Source organism: Halteromyces radiatus (assembly GCF_025201355.1).
Source record: "Halteromyces radiatus strain CBS 162.75 chromosome Unknown BX664scaffold_5, whole genome shotgun sequence".
Lineage (NCBI taxonomy): Eukaryota > Fungi > Mucoromycota > Mucoromycetes > Mucorales > Cunninghamellaceae > Halteromyces > Halteromyces radiatus.
The window spans coordinates 954,501-972,529 of NW_026251691.1; the positions used below are offsets into that span (position 1 = coordinate 954,501).

At 35.0% G+C, this 18,029-nt stretch overlaps 6 protein-coding genes across 6 annotated transcripts; 3 read left to right on the top strand and 3 right to left on the bottom strand.

Annotated features, from left to right (window-relative positions):
• Window positions 1-1,432: 1,432 nt before the first annotated feature.
• Window positions 1,433-2,570, top strand: BX664DRAFT_264973 (kinase-like domain-containing protein; the record flags this gene model as incomplete). Its single annotated transcript, XM_051540841.1, has 5 exons — window positions 1,433-1,567; window positions 1,632-1,678; window positions 1,753-1,840; window positions 1,958-2,312; window positions 2,377-2,570. The coding sequence occupies 5 exons, from the start codon at window positions 1,433-1,435 to the stop codon at window positions 2,568-2,570; spliced, it is 819 nt and encodes a 272-aa protein (XP_051399010.1).
• Window positions 2,571-3,223: 653 nt separating this feature from the next.
• BX664DRAFT_155950 (uncharacterized protein) lies at window positions 3,224-4,201 on the top strand. The gene has a single exon (XM_051539915.1). The coding sequence runs from the start codon at window positions 3,321-3,323 to the stop codon at window positions 3,990-3,992; it is 672 nt and encodes a 223-aa protein (XP_051399011.1). The 5' UTR covers window positions 3,224-3,320; the 3' UTR covers window positions 3,993-4,201.
• Window positions 4,202-5,427: 1,226 nt separating this feature from the next.
• BX664DRAFT_335590 (domain found in IF2B/IF5-domain-containing protein) lies at window positions 5,428-6,969 on the bottom strand. The gene is made up of 7 exons (XM_051545933.1): window positions 6,888-6,969; window positions 6,629-6,746; window positions 6,445-6,524; window positions 6,153-6,377; window positions 5,937-6,082; window positions 5,742-5,884; window positions 5,428-5,685 (listed from the first exon to the last, which is right to left on the bottom strand). The coding sequence occupies exons 1-7, from the start codon at window positions 6,936-6,938 to the stop codon at window positions 5,516-5,518; spliced, it is 933 nt and encodes a 310-aa protein (XP_051399012.1). The 5' UTR covers window positions 6,939-6,969; the 3' UTR covers window positions 5,428-5,515.
• A 198-nt stretch (window positions 6,970-7,167) lies between these two features.
• BX664DRAFT_335597 (ubiquitin-activating emzyme E1) lies at window positions 7,168-11,585 on the bottom strand. The gene is made up of 17 exons (XM_051545934.1): window positions 11,434-11,585; window positions 11,249-11,334; window positions 11,085-11,167; window positions 10,780-11,021; window positions 10,606-10,696; window positions 10,390-10,522; window positions 9,804-10,318; window positions 9,508-9,744; window positions 9,344-9,446; window positions 9,203-9,271; window positions 8,931-9,127; window positions 8,510-8,842; window positions 8,239-8,425; window positions 7,910-8,172; window positions 7,563-7,852; window positions 7,396-7,501; window positions 7,168-7,298 (listed from the first exon to the last, which is right to left on the bottom strand). The coding sequence occupies exons 1-17, from the start codon at window positions 11,493-11,495 to the stop codon at window positions 7,266-7,268; spliced, it is 3,030 nt and encodes a 1,009-aa protein (XP_051399013.1). The 5' UTR covers window positions 11,496-11,585; the 3' UTR covers window positions 7,168-7,265.
• Window positions 11,586-12,002: 417 nt separating this feature from the next.
• BX664DRAFT_359893 (uncharacterized protein) lies at window positions 12,003-14,748 on the bottom strand. Its single transcript, XM_051548120.1, has 10 exons — window positions 14,470-14,748; window positions 14,197-14,389; window positions 14,022-14,126; window positions 13,827-13,942; window positions 13,421-13,717; window positions 13,094-13,355; window positions 12,898-13,028; window positions 12,454-12,812; window positions 12,308-12,391; window positions 12,003-12,222 (listed from the first exon to the last, which is right to left on the bottom strand). The coding sequence occupies exons 1-10, from the start codon at window positions 14,542-14,544 to the stop codon at window positions 12,078-12,080; spliced, it is 1,767 nt and encodes a 588-aa protein (XP_051399014.1). The 5' UTR covers window positions 14,545-14,748; the 3' UTR covers window positions 12,003-12,077.
• Window positions 14,749-14,852: 104 nt separating this feature from the next.
• BX664DRAFT_282208 (uncharacterized protein) lies at window positions 14,853-17,971 on the top strand (the record flags this gene model as incomplete). The annotated part of the gene is made up of 2 exons (XM_051541553.1): window positions 14,853-15,557; window positions 15,660-17,971. Coding segments are annotated over exons 1-2 (2,883 nt in total), but the record flags the coding sequence as incomplete, so codon positions are not given.
• Between the last annotated feature and the right edge of the window lie 58 nt (window positions 17,972-18,029).

An 18,029-nucleotide genomic window follows, 5' to 3' on the forward strand; every position in this document is an offset into this window, starting at 1 on the left:
TCAGAGGTAAATTAGTAAAGAACAATAAATGATCTAACTAACTGATTGACATTTTGATGCAGATGGGTTTGCAAGATTCGGATTTGTTCTATGTGCATGATTTATTAGAAGGGAAAGATATGAACGCAGTATGTATATTATATATTTAAAAGATCTACATACATCAAAAAAAATATATATAAACTTTATTTTAACCTTTTTTTTTTTCTTTCTGTAGGTTATTTGGACTTTATCTCGATTAGCCCTTTTAGTGAATTCTCAACAACAAAAACAACAACAAAAACAAATATTATGGTCTAGTTATGATTTACAATCAACAAGATACCAACAAGATTCACCATCTACTGTGTTGTCAACTTGTTCTCCTTCTATTACTGACAACATCCACAATGACAAATCAAATCACGCGACAGATCAAGACTATTTTATTATAGGGAATGACGTGAATTTAGATAAGGGACTACTCGATTCTAGGGAGACCACCATTTATCCTACTGAAGATACGAATATACTATTATCATCATCCAATCAACAGGACCAAGATAATCAAGGGATCAAGCAATATCGACAATCAATATGGTCCCTTCCTGACGAAGAGGATGGTATCCATTGGGATCATCCTGTTTCTCCTCGCACCATGTCATTTGATCCTTCTTCGCCTCCTACAACTTTACATCACAATATGTCTCGATCAAACAAAACCTTTTCAGCAGATAGTGGTTATGGAACAACACGACAATCTTCTTGGCAACAACAGTCTTCCAATCACCATTCAATACCTTTACAATTGGTTTCCTTATTTGATCCTACTGCTTCTTCTTCCTATCATCAACAAGATTCACACTCCTATACTGGCTCATTTACTGATGATGATGATGATGATGATGATGACGATGATGAAGATGACAACAAGACTCGATGTACATCATACACTCCACCCATCCATGATATTAACAACAACAATAACATCAATAACAACACCAACAATAACATCAACAATAGCACCAACAATAGCATCAACAATAGCATCAACAACAACGAAAACAAGTCTAACAAAGGATCCATCTCTTCTCGACTCTCTAGTCTACATTTTGGGAAAAGGTTCTCTTTACGACAAAAAACACCATTTCATATGCGATATCAACAATGGACTGAAAGTAGATTAAATAACAACAACAACAACAACAATAGTAACAGCATTAAACCATCCGTTATCAATATGTTTCCACGTTCATCCGAAGAAACCTCTTCCCCTGCGGTACAGGCCTCCATCTCATCTCCTCTTTTATCCAAGAATCATCATCATGACGATTTCACGAATATGGATAACAACAATGCGGCAATTATAGATAGAGTTACACCCATGTCACCAATCGAACAGGATCTGGCTAGCTCTGATGTCACTAGTCGTCGTCCTTCTTGTTGTGAATCTATGACAAGAAGAAAATCAACTGGTACTTTGAATACTCATCAACCATCCACAATTCTTCGAACTTCAAGTGATATTGTATGCCAACAAGATAATTTAGAACTGATCGATGGTGATGGACAAATTACCGCGAAATATGTAAGTGAAAGAAAGAAAGGTACGAGTCTCATTACTTATGTTGTACTTTTCTTTTTTTTAATAGAAACTTGGTAATGTCATTGGAAAAGGACAGTTTGGCATAGTCTATCGGTAAGAATGCTTTTTTTTTTTTAAAAAAAAAAAAAAGGAATATGAACATGACCTTTCTTCTTCATTTTGTATAGTGCACTGGAACTTCGAACAGGAAAAATGGTCGCTGTGAAACGAATCAAATTGAACTCCTCAAAGAAACGTGATATTTTGGATGCAATGGTAAAAAAGGAGTTAAGGAGAGCCAAAAGAAAAGGGAGATGCAGTCAAAAAAGGAAATTTGGAAGAAAATACTTACTCGTTTTATATTTTAATTTAATCTTTTTTTTTTGAATTTAGCAAGAAGCACAATTGTTACAACAGCTTACACATCCCAATATTGTCAAATATGAAGGTTTCATCCATGCAGAAGGTCACGTCAACATCATATTGGAATACGTAGAAAACGGATCTCTTTTGAATACATTGAAATCTTTTGGTAGTTTTCCTGAAAATCTAGTGGCAAGTTATTGTACTCGTATATTACATGGTCTTCAATATTTACATGATCAAAATGTTGTACATTGTGATTTGAAAGCAGCAAATCTCTTGACTACGAAGAGTGGACATGTCAAATTATCTGATTTTGGCGTATCTTTGAATCTTCGGCTAAAGGATAATGAAGTAGATGCTGTGGCCGGAACCCCCAATTGGAGTAAGTGATTATTTATTTATTTAGAATGAATGATGATTGACTGATCATCATGTTTGGATTATAGTGGCTCCTGAAGTGATTGAATTGAAAGGTGCATCAACCAAATCGGATATATGGTCTTTGGGATGTACTATTGTTGAATTATGTACAGGAAAACCACCTTACTCAGACTTATTACCCATGACAGCACTTTTTCGTATCGTAGAAGATGAATACCCTCCTTTACCTAGTGGATTGTCTGATGTAATGAATGACTGAATTTCCTCCCCGATTTTCATGTAGACATGTTCAAGTGAAACTAATATAGCGTACTTTTTTTTTTTATTATGGTTAGGATCTGTGTGACTTCCTTCGAAGTTGTTTTGCCAAGAATCCTGATGATCGTCCTATTGCCAAAGAATTACTATCTCACACTTGGATTCGTAAGTATCAACAAGAGGAAGACTTGAATACTCTATCAACTCAGAATATATTGGACGATGCCTCTTCTGTTCGATCGAAACCTACTGCCACTACGGAATTAGCTACAGCACCAAATACACCACAGGATTTGGATTATACCGATAACGATCTTCCACCATGGTTGATTTCTTATACCAACAATAACAATAATAATCATACCCGATCATCGAGCGTTTTAGCAGAGAAATTCCAACAACAGCAACAACAACTTCATCAGTATCAATACCAACAACATCAACAATCTGTTGTTGCTCATCATTACGTCAAAGGAACATTCCCAAAAGGTATAGAATCTGTTTAATAAAATAATATTAATGAAATATAAATACTTATTTTTTATTTTTTTGATTAGGTGCTGTTCGTTGCAAGTCATGTCAACTACCAATCAAAAAAGATGCATTTATTTGTGAAGGTAACAAATAACTGTCAATGCTAAACTTTTTGACTCATGTTTTTTTTAAAAAAAAAAAATTCATTTGATTAGAATGTGGCTTCATATGTCATGATCAGTGCAAAAATACTTCAAGCTGTCACAAATCAACATTTATGCCACCATCAAAAGCTATTCATGACCAACCTTCACCTACTTTATCATATACCCAAGAACCCAACACTCCCTTACATCGTCCAACAACAACATCATACCAACCCTATCAGAATCGCCGGTCCGACTCCTCTTATTCCATCCAAGCCCTTTTATCCCAACACCAATTGCAGCATAAGCAACAAACTTCATCTCCCAAACCAAGAAATTCAGTTTCCAGCCAACTTCGTCAGCGTACTCATAAACTCTCTCGTGTGTTTTCTTCTCGATTGTCATCGTCCCCATCACCATCCTTACCCCCGTTGCATCAGCATCATCCACAACAACAACGTTCTTCTTCACAACAGAGGCAACAGCAACAAGAACGATCACCTCATGGCAGCAAAAGTTGCGATGCTTTACGTTTGATTCATGAAGAAACTTATTATTCTAAAGAAAATAGTGGCAGATTGACAAAACATGATTCAGAACCATCCTCCACTTCGTCCTCCTCCTCCTATTATCCTGAATGTCCTGTGGATTGTGATTCTTCTTTATCATCAGGATCTTCACCCAGCTCACCGCCTTGTCAAATACCATCATCAACTATCCAACCATTGACGAAAAAACAATTAGCAAAACGTGAAAAATTACGACGACGTGCCACCAATCCTGACGACTGTATCATCTCTTGACATTGCCTATTCCTTTTTCTAGTTAGTTAATTTCCATTTTTTTTTTTTTTTGGTCTTTCCCTAAAAGAATTTGTTTTTTTTTTCTCGTTTATTTATAAATATATTTATACAATTATTTTGAATGATTTCCTTTCCAAACTAATAAACAATCAAAAACTACGATGATCCAAATAAATAATTGGACTTTATTGAATGAATAAACTATGTACAAAGACAAATACTAAACTAAAAGTGAAAAGGGTATATATGATTATATATACGTTGATAATGATATAGAGAAGAACCAAACAAGTAGCAGACTTCATAATTTGGGATTCAAGGGAGGTAAAGCGTTCATGTCTACATAACCATAAAAGATGGGACTTTGCGTTGATGCATCAAATACCGGAGCATTGGGTATTGGGTGTGTAGGAGGTTGATGGGCATGAATGGTCGAACAATGTGTGGGGCAATGTCGTTGTTGCATCATGGGCATCATAGGCTGAGATGTCCTGAAAGCAGGATGGCGCTTGGATACATCATATGCTACAGGTTGATGTGTATATGTGGGATTCTGCCGTGTAAGATGAGGATACATCAATTAAAAAAAACTGGTTTGTATATTCTAGATAGAGTGTATATTATAATAATAATAATAATAATAAGGCTCAATGGATATATAATAAAAGAGGTTTTTATTCAAAAAAGAAAAAAAAAAAAAAAAAAAAAGGAAAAAAAGAAAATCACAAGGAAAAACTATGTGACAAATGGGGAATTCGCACCAACCCCAGTCGCCCAAAAAAAAAAAAAAAAAGTGGACTCATTCCGTAGTCAAAGACGCACACACACAATGAAAAATAAAAAGTAATGGATGCGAAGGTATAAATATATCAAAGAGAAGGAGAGAAGAGAGCTTGTATGTAACAGATGATCCATATAACCTTCATCAAGCCACCACTGCCACTTTTCCTAACCCAAGGATATCTTGACCAAGAAAGAAAGCATACGGGAAAGAAGCACCAAAACGAAATCATCACAAACAGATATAGAAAAAGACCATATAAATACACATACAAGCATTCCATCCTGCCCTCCTACTGAGCATTGTCTTGGTCATCGTCGTTTTCCAATTCGAAATAATCTTCGTCAATATCGAAAGCATCATCGAGGTCAAATAGAAGGACTATCACAAGAAGCATGGGGAGTACCACTTTAGGTCGCATGATTTGCTTGCTGAATTGAACCATAATATCAGCGAGATAGGCTGGCGATGAAGGTGCCATACTGTTACTAGCAGCTGTATTCATTAGTCGATAAGGAATTAAACCGAGTGTCATCACTGTGAATAGTATAGAATCACAAGCAGTAGAAAAAAAAAAAAAATAGAAAAAGAAAGAAAAGAAACCAAACTGGTCAACATTCCAACATAAGAAAAACGACAGGTTTGAAATCCCGATGAAATGAAGTAAATACTGATTTTTATTTTTGATGGTGATGAATGATAAAACAACAAAAAGATGGGATAAATAAAACTATAACAACATTTAAGCCCTAAGAGCACGTCTGTCTTCCTTAGTTTGAGCCTTGAAACCAGTCTTGATAGCAGATACTGATCGAGTAGAACCACAAGCTTCACATTGAACAAAGTACAATCGATTGTCCTTGGTCATAATAGTATCAGGAGATTTACAGGTCTTACAAGTAACATATTCAACTATGGAAAACAAAAAAGTTAATGCAAAATCAAAAAAAAAAAATATCATTATTTACCAATATATCGACGTAACACATTTTCAATTTGTTTTTGTTGGAAACGACCCTTGATAATTAAACGTTGAGCACCATCAACAGATCCAGTAGTACCCAATTCAGCAAATAAGAATTGAATCACATGTTCAGGTTCACGATGAAGACTATATAATAAAAATATGAGTTTCTACATTTTTTCTTTTCTTTATGGATTACCGTTTGGAAATATCAGCGACATTAGCAAAGATGGTCTTCTTATTGCCTTCACGATGAATAGAAGGAGGAACAATTGTGTATCGTTTCTTTTCACCAACCAATTCAGGATTATTTTGTCGCAAAATGTTAAATACACGACCAAGAAGCTAGAAAATAGAAAAAGTCAGTCATCATCCTTTTTTTTAAAAAAAAAAAAATCATCATCATGAATCATACTTCATCATAGGTGTAATCCCGGTCACTCTTAAGCCATGCTTCTTCATTTGCAGATTTTGTTGAATCTTCATTATTGTTTTCATCTTCATCACCACCTTGTTGTTCTGACAATTCAGCTTCAAATTCGGCCATATTTTTCTTCTTCTTCTTCTTCTTTTTCAAAGCACCAAAGTCCAAATCTTCTTCTGTACCTTCAGGAGTAGCTTCTTCTCCAGCAGCATCATCCTATCCAAAAAAAAAAAAAAATAAAAGTTGAGTTTCACCGTTCCTTACATATGATTCGGTCATTTACTTCAACAGGCTTGGACTTCTTCTTTTTCTTCTTTTTCAAATCAGCAAACATGGCATCGGGATCAGCTTCAGCATCATCATCTATTAATATTTCAAAAATATATATAAATAAAAAAAAAAAAATACATGAATCAAAAATGTCAATGGATCCTTTTGGAAGCCAATTAAAAAAATCATAAATTTACCTTGAGGAGCATCGTCACCAACTTCTTCTGGTTGTTGTTGTTCGGTTGCATCTGCTTCGGTATCAAAATCGACCTTCTTTTTGGATTTCTTCTTCTTTTTGAGTTTAGAGAAATCGGGCTAATGAAATAAAAAGAATAAATGAGTAAGCATAATAAATGTCAACCAGTAGCTTTAGTCATTGAATGTGTCGAATTGTTGTTATTGTTGCAGTTGACTAATGACTCTTCTTTTTCTATATATATATATATATATATTTACTTCTTCGTCAAATTGGTTTGTATCAATTGGCTCGTTTTCTTTGTCAGACATTGTTCAAAAAAATAAAGAAAAGAAAAAAAAAAGGGAGTAGTGCTATTCTGAAAAGGCCGTGTTATGGTTTCCAATGGTGAAAAAAAATTGAGTCGCAAGTCACGTCCCCTTTTGCTCCAACTACGGCATCCCGGTCGGATATTGAATCCTATGCCCACTTTGAAGGTGTGCTCCACACAAATCAAGTCAATAAGTTGCATTAAAATATCCAATCAAATATGTATAAAAATTAGGATCATCAAATAGTTAAAAGAATTTTATTTTATTTTTCAATAGAGACGGGTCAAATAGTGATATAGATAAACAGAGAATGAAAAGAAGAATAATCTATGGTCTAACCTTGACACGAACATAAGGAACCTATTTCAAATAAAATATATATAAAAAAAAAAAAAATGGATGATTAAATTAGTATCATTTCCTTGTCTCTTTTTATTTTTGAATAATCATTTCTTACGTCAACATCTTCTCCTTCCTTATCATTGGCACAGATTTCAACAATAACAGCCTTGACATGAGAAGGAATAGGCTTCTTGGAAACAGTTTCCACCACTTTGGATATCCTAAAAAAAAAAAAAAAAAAATACAATAAGAATAAATTCATTTAATAGAAATATAACTTACTTCATGTTCAATCTTTCTTCAGCCTTCTTCTTTGCCATAAAGAATGAGTAGAGCATAGATACACCTGATGATACCATAGTAACTTCCAATTGATGTTCCTTTTCAAAGTAATCAATAAACTCCTTGAGTGTGAGGTCTTGTTCAATATCAAAACGATCCCATAAACTAAATTCCTTGTCATTGTATTCCATCTTGGGCATAGCAATAGGTTCAGAAAAGCCAAAGAAAGGTAGAGCCAAATTGACAAATCCATTCTTGTAATCTTCCAAATTGTCCTTTCCGTCAATAATCTAAAAATGATAATTTGAATTAGCAACTTTCTTTGTTTATTCATAACTATTATTTACCTTGTAAAGTTCGAGACACACAAGACCAGTGACAAGAGAAGTAGTGGTGGCAATAGCAGGAATAATTTTACCAGCAATAAATTTAGTCTTGTGTCGATCAGAAGGATTGATACCATAGTTGATAGCACGCAAATTGGATGCCGCTGTAATAAAATCGATATGGAAATTGGTGTCATCATCCTTTTCAAATTCACAAGGTTCAAGTCGGAAACCTGCCAAAGTGGAAGGAGTAGGCAAGCTATTGATGATATCATCGATAGAATCTATAGAGTATTGATATTCATTAGTATTTGTTTTTTTTTTTTTTTTCATCCTTATTAGGTTCTTACCGGAGCTACTGTTGTCAACTGTTTCATTTTCATGTACTTGAATCTTGACACCTTCCTTTGGTTTGAATTCGGGAACAAGAATCTTGGTCAATTCACGACGGAATAAATTACGATCAGTTTCACCTTTCATGCCATAGTTGAATGCATGTAGATTGGCAGCATAAACAACGAAATCCATATGGGTAGCCTAAATACATTATGTGTTAACCCTTGTTGATGAATCTACTATCATGACCTTCTCGACTATTTTTTTTTTTTTTTTGCAACTTACATTGTCAGGATCAAATTGAATAGGTTCAGGTACACGTTTGGGTCCAGACCAGAAAGGTTGACCAGTAGATGTCACAGCATCTATAGGGAAGTTGAATAATAATTGTTTGATATTGTTGCTATATACTTCTTCAAACTTGAGTCTAGCCCAGGCAATACATTCAACGAAGGAGAGAGGCTTTTCATTGACCAAAAAGTTGTATACCGATTCCAAAGTTTCCTTTTGACTACCACCTTGCTTTTGAGTAGTTTCAACAAAATTGGGTTCTGCCAAATAGAGATTGACATTATCAGCAGGTTGCTTGAAATAACCTTCGAACAAGTCACGAGCCCACTACATATTTCAAAGAAGATAATTGTTAAAAAAAAAAAAAAGACATGATGAAAAAGCCATCTCTTTTATTATATTTTTTTTCTTTTACCTGAATGGTGTGTTCAATGGCATTAGGGAAGTTCTTAAGGGTACAGATAGGAATGGCCTTTTCGGGAGGATCTTGCGATGAGGAATAGGATTCAGTAAGATAAGGAAGCACCACTTGAGTATTGCCCTTTGTTCCCAAAGTACCAGACTCTAGTAAGGGTTTGCGATAGTAAACACAACGTCTGTCCATATATTTTCCTAGTATCAGAAAATAAAATAAAAATGAGTTTTGTGATTTAAGAAAGAATAAAAAAAAAAATCTTCATTATTTACGAGCTTCAACATTATCAAGGGCATTGGTAACACCAGAAAGTTTCTCGAAAAAGTCATCATTATAAATATCTAAATAGTAATAACAAGGTGAATACCCAATAAATCTTTCTTTTTCAATCATATGTATTATTTTCTATTTACTTTCAGTTTCCGGACCAACACGTTCTTGATGTACATCAATCTTTCCAGACAAATCTGGATTCATCTTGGATACAGCAACAGCAGCAGATTCCGATTTCAATTTCTATATAAATGATAAAATGTCAATGAGTTGTCCTTTTTAATATATTCAATTCCTAACTTACACCAACATCAGCGGGTCTAAACAAGAATTGTCTATTCAAATTACTCTTTTCGATAGTATCCATATCAGTAATAGTAATACGACCTTGAGGACCAACCCCTAAACCCATCATAGCCCAGTTCTTCAACATCTCACAACCAATAGCACCAGCACCAACTAAGAATTCATTTGTATTTGCGATTTTTTCTTGGAATTCACGACCAAACACCGCAATTTGTCCATCATAACGAGATCCAATCTATTAATTAAGATATAAGTGATGAGTAAACTTCAATCATTTCTTTTCTTTCAACTTACAGGAGCACATAGTTCTTCAGTCAAGTTAGAGTTTTTGGGTAAAGCTTCCAAGGCATCAAAGTACATATGTTGGAAAATAGGATTGAATTTTCCACTAACGGATTTCAACACTTCTTGAGCAGCTAGACCACCATAAACAGCCACCATGGGAGAAATTTCACCAGAAGATTGATAAGCAAGTTCCTTGATCAATTTATCATCTACCTCCAGACTGTCATCCAATGTAGTCGCCAATGCTTTAGCGAATTCAACCACTTTGATTGCATCTTGTTCGTTTCTTGGTTTGGGAAATCGGTTGTTTTGTTCAATAAATTGATGAAGAGCTTGGAATCCAACATGTAATTGAGCAGGACGATCGAATTTGGCAAAATCAGATACTAGGTATTCAGGTTTGGCAATAGATTCACGGAAAGATAAAAAGTCGACATACTTTGGTAATTTGACTTGCGTAAACACACCACCTCTGATATAATCAGATAATCCAGTAGTATCACCAATGCTGAAAGTATAAGGACCTAATATATTTGAAAAGTTAAGTCAGCACCACAATATACGTTACCACCTCTATTTGATGATTCATTTTTACCTAACACCTTGATCTTGCGTGCCTTTGATGCATTCAATTCCGTCATTCCTTGAATTTCTTCGAAAGTAACATAATCCCCATCTTCCAATCCATGACGAGTTTCATCAAGACAAGTAACTACACCTTCAGCATCCTATATATTCGATATGGTCATGATAAATATATAACTTTAGAATCACTAAATAATATACAGACATATATTATAAGTTATCTTACCTTTGTAATGGCAGCAACCATACCAGTCAAAGGTTCTTCACCAGTAGCATCAATCACTTCAAATTGCTTACCAAAATCGTTAAAGATACGACTAAATAAAAATACAAGAAAAAAAAAGAAAAAAGGATATTAATTCACATGAATGATTTCATTCATCTTGTATATCAGTTTTACCCAAAGAGACCACGGACTTCAGTAGATAAGAAATGAATGTTGTTTGCGTGACAAATATCGGACAGTTGAAGTTGCTTCGAAAGTGTAAGTTCAGTGACGACAACAGTCTTGTAGTTCTTGAGGACTTGTTCAGTCAATTCACCTTCAATAACATGGACAGGTACATATTGATTAAGTTCAGCCAAACGTGCTTGAGAGACTTGGGCGCGAGATTTTCCCACATCTTCTGGTCGAAGATAAAACTAAAAGATGCCAAAATAGAATAACGTTAGATAGATATCCTGTATATATACAATATTTCATACTTGTGCTGATAAATCAGATAATTGTGCAGCTTCAGGATCATAAAGAGTAACGCTTTTAACACCAGCAAGAATAACGTTTTTGGCTATTAGAACAGATTAGTTAAGCTGTTATGGATAATGTTTTTTTTTTTTTTCCTTTTTCTTTTTTTCTGAAAATACTTTACCGATTTCCACACCAAGTCCCTTCAAACCAATGATAAGTACGTGAGCAACGCTCATTTTCTTCATGGCTTCGTGACCCAAAACGTATCTATCAGTGATAAAATAAATAGTCAAGCGTAGAGTGAGTACCTTTGAAGTTCAATTTTGAGGAGATGCATTAAAAAGTTGGTTCAATAAAATAACGTACAATTGACGAGAATACAAGCCTTCATCGATAGAATGTTCGTTGTCGATATTCATACTAGACATTTTCTTGTTTATATTATTGATATAATAAGAATAAGAAAAAGAAGAAAAAAGAAAAAAAGAAAAAGAAAAAGAAAAGGAAAAGGAAAGAACGAGAAAGAAAAAACCGCAGAAGAAATTCGTGCAAACTTCGCTCCTTAAAGTTGAACAACGTAACGTCATGTTTTTTCTAATCGTATCAAATCGATGTGAGTGTAAATGGCATCGGAGATTCAACCACAGGCCAGAAAACCTCACGCCAGGGGCTTAGATTGGCACAGCATTTCCCTGTTGATGGTTTCCCAGGTATGGAATGTTAACTTTGATGGTTCTATGTGGAAGACAATAAGTGTATTTGATGATGATGATAATGATGATGATGATGATTGAGTAATGAAGGAGTTGGCTGATCGATGATGAATAATAAAATAATATCTTATATGATTGGATGATATTAGATGATTGAGTGATACCATACCTAAATCGATAATATATGGCATGATTTAAAAGGTGATTCAAAAAGTATGTCTTGAAATATCAGCATTTTCAATGATTTTGTTTTATTAATAATATATAAAGAAAGAAAAACAATAATACAACACTAGACTAATCGATTTTGACATTTTGGTATATCCTTCGAACAAATAAACTAGCTGAAAAGTGACCAACGGATCCCAACATGAAAAAGAGACCCAGAGAGAACAAAGCAGTGTATCCAAAATAGAAACTTGTTTGGAACAATCCAGTCATCCTAGAATAATAATAGCGAAAAAAAAATTGAATCACAAAAAAAAAAAAAAAAAATCATATTACAAATAGAATAACCGGGTACTTACTTTGTTTTATAGAAAAAATAATAGACCGAATAAGCGTATACATAACCAGCCGTCGAAGCACACGTCCAAAAACTAACCCAATGCCTATTAAATAAAGAGAGGTTGAATTATTGTTTAGATGATTTCATTATCAACATCATTCTTACCATCGATGATCTTCAGAGTTGAGAAGAAAGTAAGTACTGACAATAGAGACGCAGGCACATACAATCAACAAGATAAGGAATACTAGGAACATAAATCCATATACATAATAGATTCTGTACGTCCAAAAAGAGGTAAATATAAAGTATATTTCAATAAAGATCGATGCAAAGGGAAGAACACCACCAAAAATCATAATGGAAGAGGGCTCCAAATACCATTGTTTTTCAGGAATAGGACGAGGGATAGGATTCACTCGACAAGGAAAGTCAATACGCTTGGAACCCCAATTACGACCAATGATAGCTCCAAGAAGTGTAAGAGGAAAACATAAGAATAACCAGATAGCAAGAATCGCAATCTAACCCCCCAAGAAAAAGAAAAGATATATTAATAAGCATACTGCTTTTTTTTTTTTTTTTTTTTTTTTTACTATCTTTGCTTACCATCACGGGAAATGGAATTGCTTTCGAACTAGAATAAAAAATGGCAATAGTATTGATATAACCACCAATACAAGCAACAGCACCAGGCCATACACCGGCAGTGAGAAGAATATTTCGGACCCAATCTTTGCCTATAGAAAGAAGAGAAAAGTCAGGGTCTAGTTATATGCTATTTTTTTTTTTTTTTTCGTTGTACCTCCATAATGAGTATAATATCGAGCACTAGTATAACCAGCTACCGCCGATGTAAGTGCATACAAAAAGATAGTTGCTGTCAATATAGTTGCTCTTTCCACATATAAATCACCAAGCATTGCATAGATAATCACCACAGCAGATAGAATAACCAATTGATTTCCTGTGCCCATAAAAGCTGATAGTAACATAAGTCGATCAGGTTGACGGAACACATCGCCATGAACTTGTTTCCAACCCCAATCATCTCCAAAATCTCTATCCTAATATGCATACAAAAACCGAAAGATAAGTATAATCAATAAAGTCATTCACATTTTTTACTTACAAAGTCAGCTGTGGCTTCTTCTCTATCATATCTTGCATAATCATTCTTGATTGTCCGGAGTAAAATCACAGACACAAGACCTGTCAAAAAAAGTACCATCATAAATGAACTGAATATAGAGAGCCAATGTACTTGATGTTCAAAGAAATCAGACTCCAGTAACCTTGTAAATCGATCTTCAAACTTAATAGCGGTAGGTTGCCATTCTACAGAGTAGGTAAATTCGATTTCTATAGTTGGTTGCTTGCTATCAAGAAGAATAGGGTTATCACCTGGTCGCAGCATCACGGCAATAATCTAATAGGAAGGAAAGGAAAGAAAATAAATAGAAATATTCATCAGTTTCTTTTGCTTATCCTAAATATCTTCTAACTATCTTTCTATTCTACTTTTCCTATTCGCTTACCCTATCCTGATTGTATTCGATAATGAATTCCTTGTGTGTATGAAGATAGTATTGTATATTTTCAGGGTCTTCCGGGTTTTCAATCATACCAACAAAGCCACTGATCGGTAGATCATCTAAAGTAAACAAGAAAGAATATGGATGATCAATCACTTCACTTTTTTCTTCTTCTTTTTTTTTCTTTCTTTTCTTTACCAACAAACATAGTGTACCAATATTGACCTTGAACTGCATATTTAAGTAATCCAATATCATCGTGTCGCAAAACTTGTTTGCAAAAGACTTGGTTATCAACAGGAACTATGTAACATCAAATCATGGTTAATATTATATATATATATATATCATTGTTTTACAACTAATAACTTACCAAGATATTTCATAGGAATCCCAGAGTTTATCAAATCCATTCCTTGTAATGCTTCGCCTAAAGTTTCATGATGATGTTCGACAGGATTATCACCATGACAAAAAGGTAACTGGTAATAAGGGTATGTTTCTTGTCGATTATACAACGGACCAACTGTATTCATCCATACCACTACTTCCTCACCTTTCTTATACTGGTATAAAAAAAGAAAAGAAAAAAAAAAAGATGGTAAATTTGATTGTAAAAGATAATTCTTTTTAAAATATGACTTACAATATGATTATGTTCATCACCATTACAAATAGTAAAATATAATAATATAAGGAAACAAAGAATGTTTAACCTCATCTTTGTGGAATAGATGAAATAGAATGAAAAAAGGAACACTGGAAAAGAAGCATAAAGGTCAGAGAAAGGGACCCAAGGGGGGAAAAAATAAGTGAAGTGGCCGCAAGCGGAGAAAGAATACTATCATTCAAAACTTGTGCCAATCAAAACCGGCTTTCGATGTTTTTTTTTTTCTCCATCACTCCTATTTTTTTTTTTTTTTTTCACTTTCACTGTCTTATTCATTGTTCATCTTCGCGTTTTATAATCGATTAGACGATTTACTTCGAACTATTATTGATTTACTATATTCATACATCTATACTATTATTTACTGTACCACCAATCCTTTCTTTTTTTTTTTTTTACTTTTCTACTCCTTTCTTCTTTATATTATATCTACCTTTTACTTTTGTTCTGATTCCCTTTACTGACCAAACTCAAAGACACAGATACACTTACAATGAACTCTCCCAAACCTGTGGTCGATTTGAACTTTTATCAACAACCAAGTACTATTTCATACTTTGATGCCATTTTGGAAGACCTACGACAAGACCTGGGGGCAGAAGGTAATACTGATGCTACTTTTACTGCACCTGAACTAGCTTACTTTGTTGGTCGTTTTCAACAATTTCAACAAGATGCTCTCGGAAAACAGGCCATAGCTCTACTTCGACAAACCAACAACAACAACAACAACAACGACAACACCACTAATGGAAGAACAATAAATTCAACTTCTCACCCTGTTCGTATACCCTCCTCTTTATTTCGAGTCGAATCACTTCGCAAAGGCTCCCCACTTTACGTCATCTTGTTGGCAGCATATTCATTTCTCTCTGATAAGGATACCAGCGATTGGCAATTCGAATCACCTGATGAAAAGGAAGTTTACTTTGAACTATTGAAGTACATTCGGAAACGGCTTGTTGACTCTGGTGTTATGGAAGCACTACCTATGATTGGCTTTGATGCTGGCATTCCTACAGATATGAAAAACAATCTCACGTCTATGGTGATGAACATGGAAGGTAAAATATTAGATCGTTTGTAGGACTTGTTATTTTATTTTATTTTTTAAAAGTACAATGACTGATTTCGATACCTTCTTTTTTTTTTTTTTTTTTTTTTAGGTTACGTCGTTGACGATTTGACTGGTGCCACTCATATTATATACAACAATGAGGATCCTTTATTCGATGACAGTCAACCACGACCCTTTTCGGTGGAAGAAAAACTTGCAGGAAAAGTACTATTACACTATATTGGACTACCAAGCTCTTACGATACGTGGGTGAATGAAAATGAATACAACGATGATATGGCTCTTTCTCTGGATTCAACATTACAACAGCAACCATACCGCCTGAAGGTTTCATGGATAAAAGATTCTTACACATACAATGAATGGATGAATCCTATCGATTATCATTATTCTGTCAACAAATCAGAAGCATCTATCACAACTTCGAATCTCAAACGTTCTATCAAAGAAGGCAACGCAGATACTGACGACGAAAACCCTTCCAAGAAAGTCAAACCATCTAATGAACAAGCGGGATCAGATTTAAAGGAAATGAACGACGAACAGCAACCTCAGCAGCATACAAAGGATGATTCGGAAAACCCGTTAACAGCTTCGATCAGTAGTCAACAAGAACAACAACAACAACCACAAGACAAACAACAAAAAGAGGAACTTATTTCTCATGGGGTCAAGACTGGTGATATAATAACTGAACGAAACGATATCCGTTATCAATCTATCCAAGGTCACGAAATTGTCATACCGTCTTATGCTGCGTGGTTTGAACTACATAAGGTGAATGATATCGAACGAAACAGTCTGCCAGAATTCTTCAACAGTAAAAGCAAATGGAAAACACCAACGACATACAAAAATTATCGTGATTTTATGGTAAATAGCTATCGCATCAATCCAGTAGAATACCTTACAATCACAGCATGCCGTCGAAATCTGATGGGGGATGTATGTGCTATTATTCGAGTTCACTCATTTTTGGAACAATGGGGATTGATCAATTACCAAGTGGAAGCAAATACCAAGTCATCTGTATACGGAATCCCTGAAACGGAACAACTAAAAATTATCCATGAACAATATACATCACCAACTGTGCAAGAACTACCGAAACAAATCAATGATGAAGATATGGAACAAGATATCAAGACAGAACAGCTAAATATCAAAAAAGACAGCGATGGGGATATCGACATGCAAAAAGAAGATGACAAGGATTCTATTCAACAGATATCCGGTACCACTTGTGCTACATGCGAATCTCATAATATGGACATCAGGTATCAAAGCACTCAACGAAAAGACGTACAATTATGTGAATCATGTTATCTCGACGGAAAATATGCATGGGATCTAAGGCCTTCTCAATTCATCAAGCAAATCCATCCATCAACGCCATCACCATCATCTCCAGTATCATCACCTCCATCATCACCACCAACAACACAATCAACATCTGATAACAAACAAAAGTTATGGACTGACGAAGAAAAGACATTGCTACAAGAAGGACTGGAAAAGTACCATGATGATTGGAACAAAATATCTGATCATGTCAAGACGCGAACCCGTGATCAATGTCTATTACAGTATCTTCAGCTACCGACGGAAAATCCATATGTTGATACCGAAGTTTCCCAACTAGGTTTATTACAATTCGATCGATCTCAAGATAGTTGTCATCCTGTGTTATCCACTGTAGCATTTTTAGCCTCTACTGTGAAACCAAAAGTTGCTGCAGCTGCTGCCAATGGCTCTCCTGATTTTATTGAAGATACCGACAAACCATTGGACAAGCAAGAACAGTCAATAGAACAAAAGGATGATCTTGAAAAGGAACTCAGAGATTTACTATATGGATTGATTGGCAACAAGTTACGACAATTCCAAGCTCAAACTCGACGGTATGAAGAAAAGGAGGTTTTACTTGAAGAAGAACGGCGGTTACTGGAGAAGGAACGACATCAATTGAATCAAGATCAATTAGCATTGCAAAGTAAGATATTAGCTGTGCGACAGGAATTAGCTAAACGAGATGGACATCAACAATACGACATACATGGTTTAGGGTTTGGTAGAGGTGGCGATGGACAAGGTGGGAATATCAACATGCATCATTCTAATGTCGGTATGACACCAGCACAGGTACAACAACAAATGGCAGCAGCAGCAGCGGCAGCAGCAACAGCGGCAGCGGCAGCAGCTCAAGGACAAGGATCAGTACCCAACTCAACAGCAAATGGTATTATGCGACCCGGTATGGGACAACCTCCTATGTTTATGAATCATCAGCAACATCAAAATTATATGCGATTCCAACAACAACAACAACAACAAATGCAAATACAGTTACAGATGCAAATGCAACAAGAACAACGTCAAGGTAGTGGTCGACCGAATCAGCCTCAGAATTACAACAACATGATGCCTTTATGATAGAAAGCATTCATTCCCTATTGTT

Bases quoted from the DNA above. Each gene is read 5' to 3' on its own strand.
- BX664DRAFT_155950 (XM_051539915.1), top strand. From the start codon at position 3,321: ATGCCACCATCAAAAGCTATTCATGACCAACCTTCACCTACTTTATCA.
- BX664DRAFT_335590 (XM_051545933.1), bottom strand. From the start codon at position 6,938: ATGTCTGACAAAGAAAACGAGCCAATTGATACAAACCAATTTGACGAA. The intron at 6,525-6,628 runs GTAAATTTATGA...AAATATTAATAG, and splicing joins TGGTGACGATGCTCCTCAAG to ATGATGATGCTGAAGCTGAT. The intron at 5,885-5,936 runs GTAATCCATAAA...TTTATTATATAG, and splicing joins GTCGCTGATATTTCCAAACG to TCTTCATCGTGAACCTGAAC.
- BX664DRAFT_335597 (XM_051545934.1), bottom strand. From the start codon at position 11,495: ATGTCTAGTATGAATATCGACAACGAACATTCTATCGATGAAGGCTTG. The intron at 11,168-11,248 runs GTAAAGTATTTT...CTGTTCTAATAG, and splicing joins GGGACTTGGTGTGGAAATCG to CCAAAAACGTTATTCTTGCT. The intron at 7,853-7,909 runs GTAAATAATAGT...TATCATTTTTAG, and splicing joins TGTGTCTCGAACTTTACAAG to ATTATTGACGGAAAGGACAA.
- BX664DRAFT_359893 (XM_051548120.1), bottom strand. From the start codon at position 14,544: ATGAGGTTAAACATTCTTTGTTTCCTTATATTATTATATTTTACTATT. The intron at 13,356-13,420 runs GTAAGTAAAAAA...TATGCATATTAG, and splicing joins AAGAAGCCACAGCTGACTTT to GATAGAGATTTTGGAGATGA. The intron at 13,029-13,093 runs GTACAACGAAAA...TTCTTTCTATAG, and splicing joins ATATTATACTCATTATGGAG to GCAAAGATTGGGTCCGAAAT.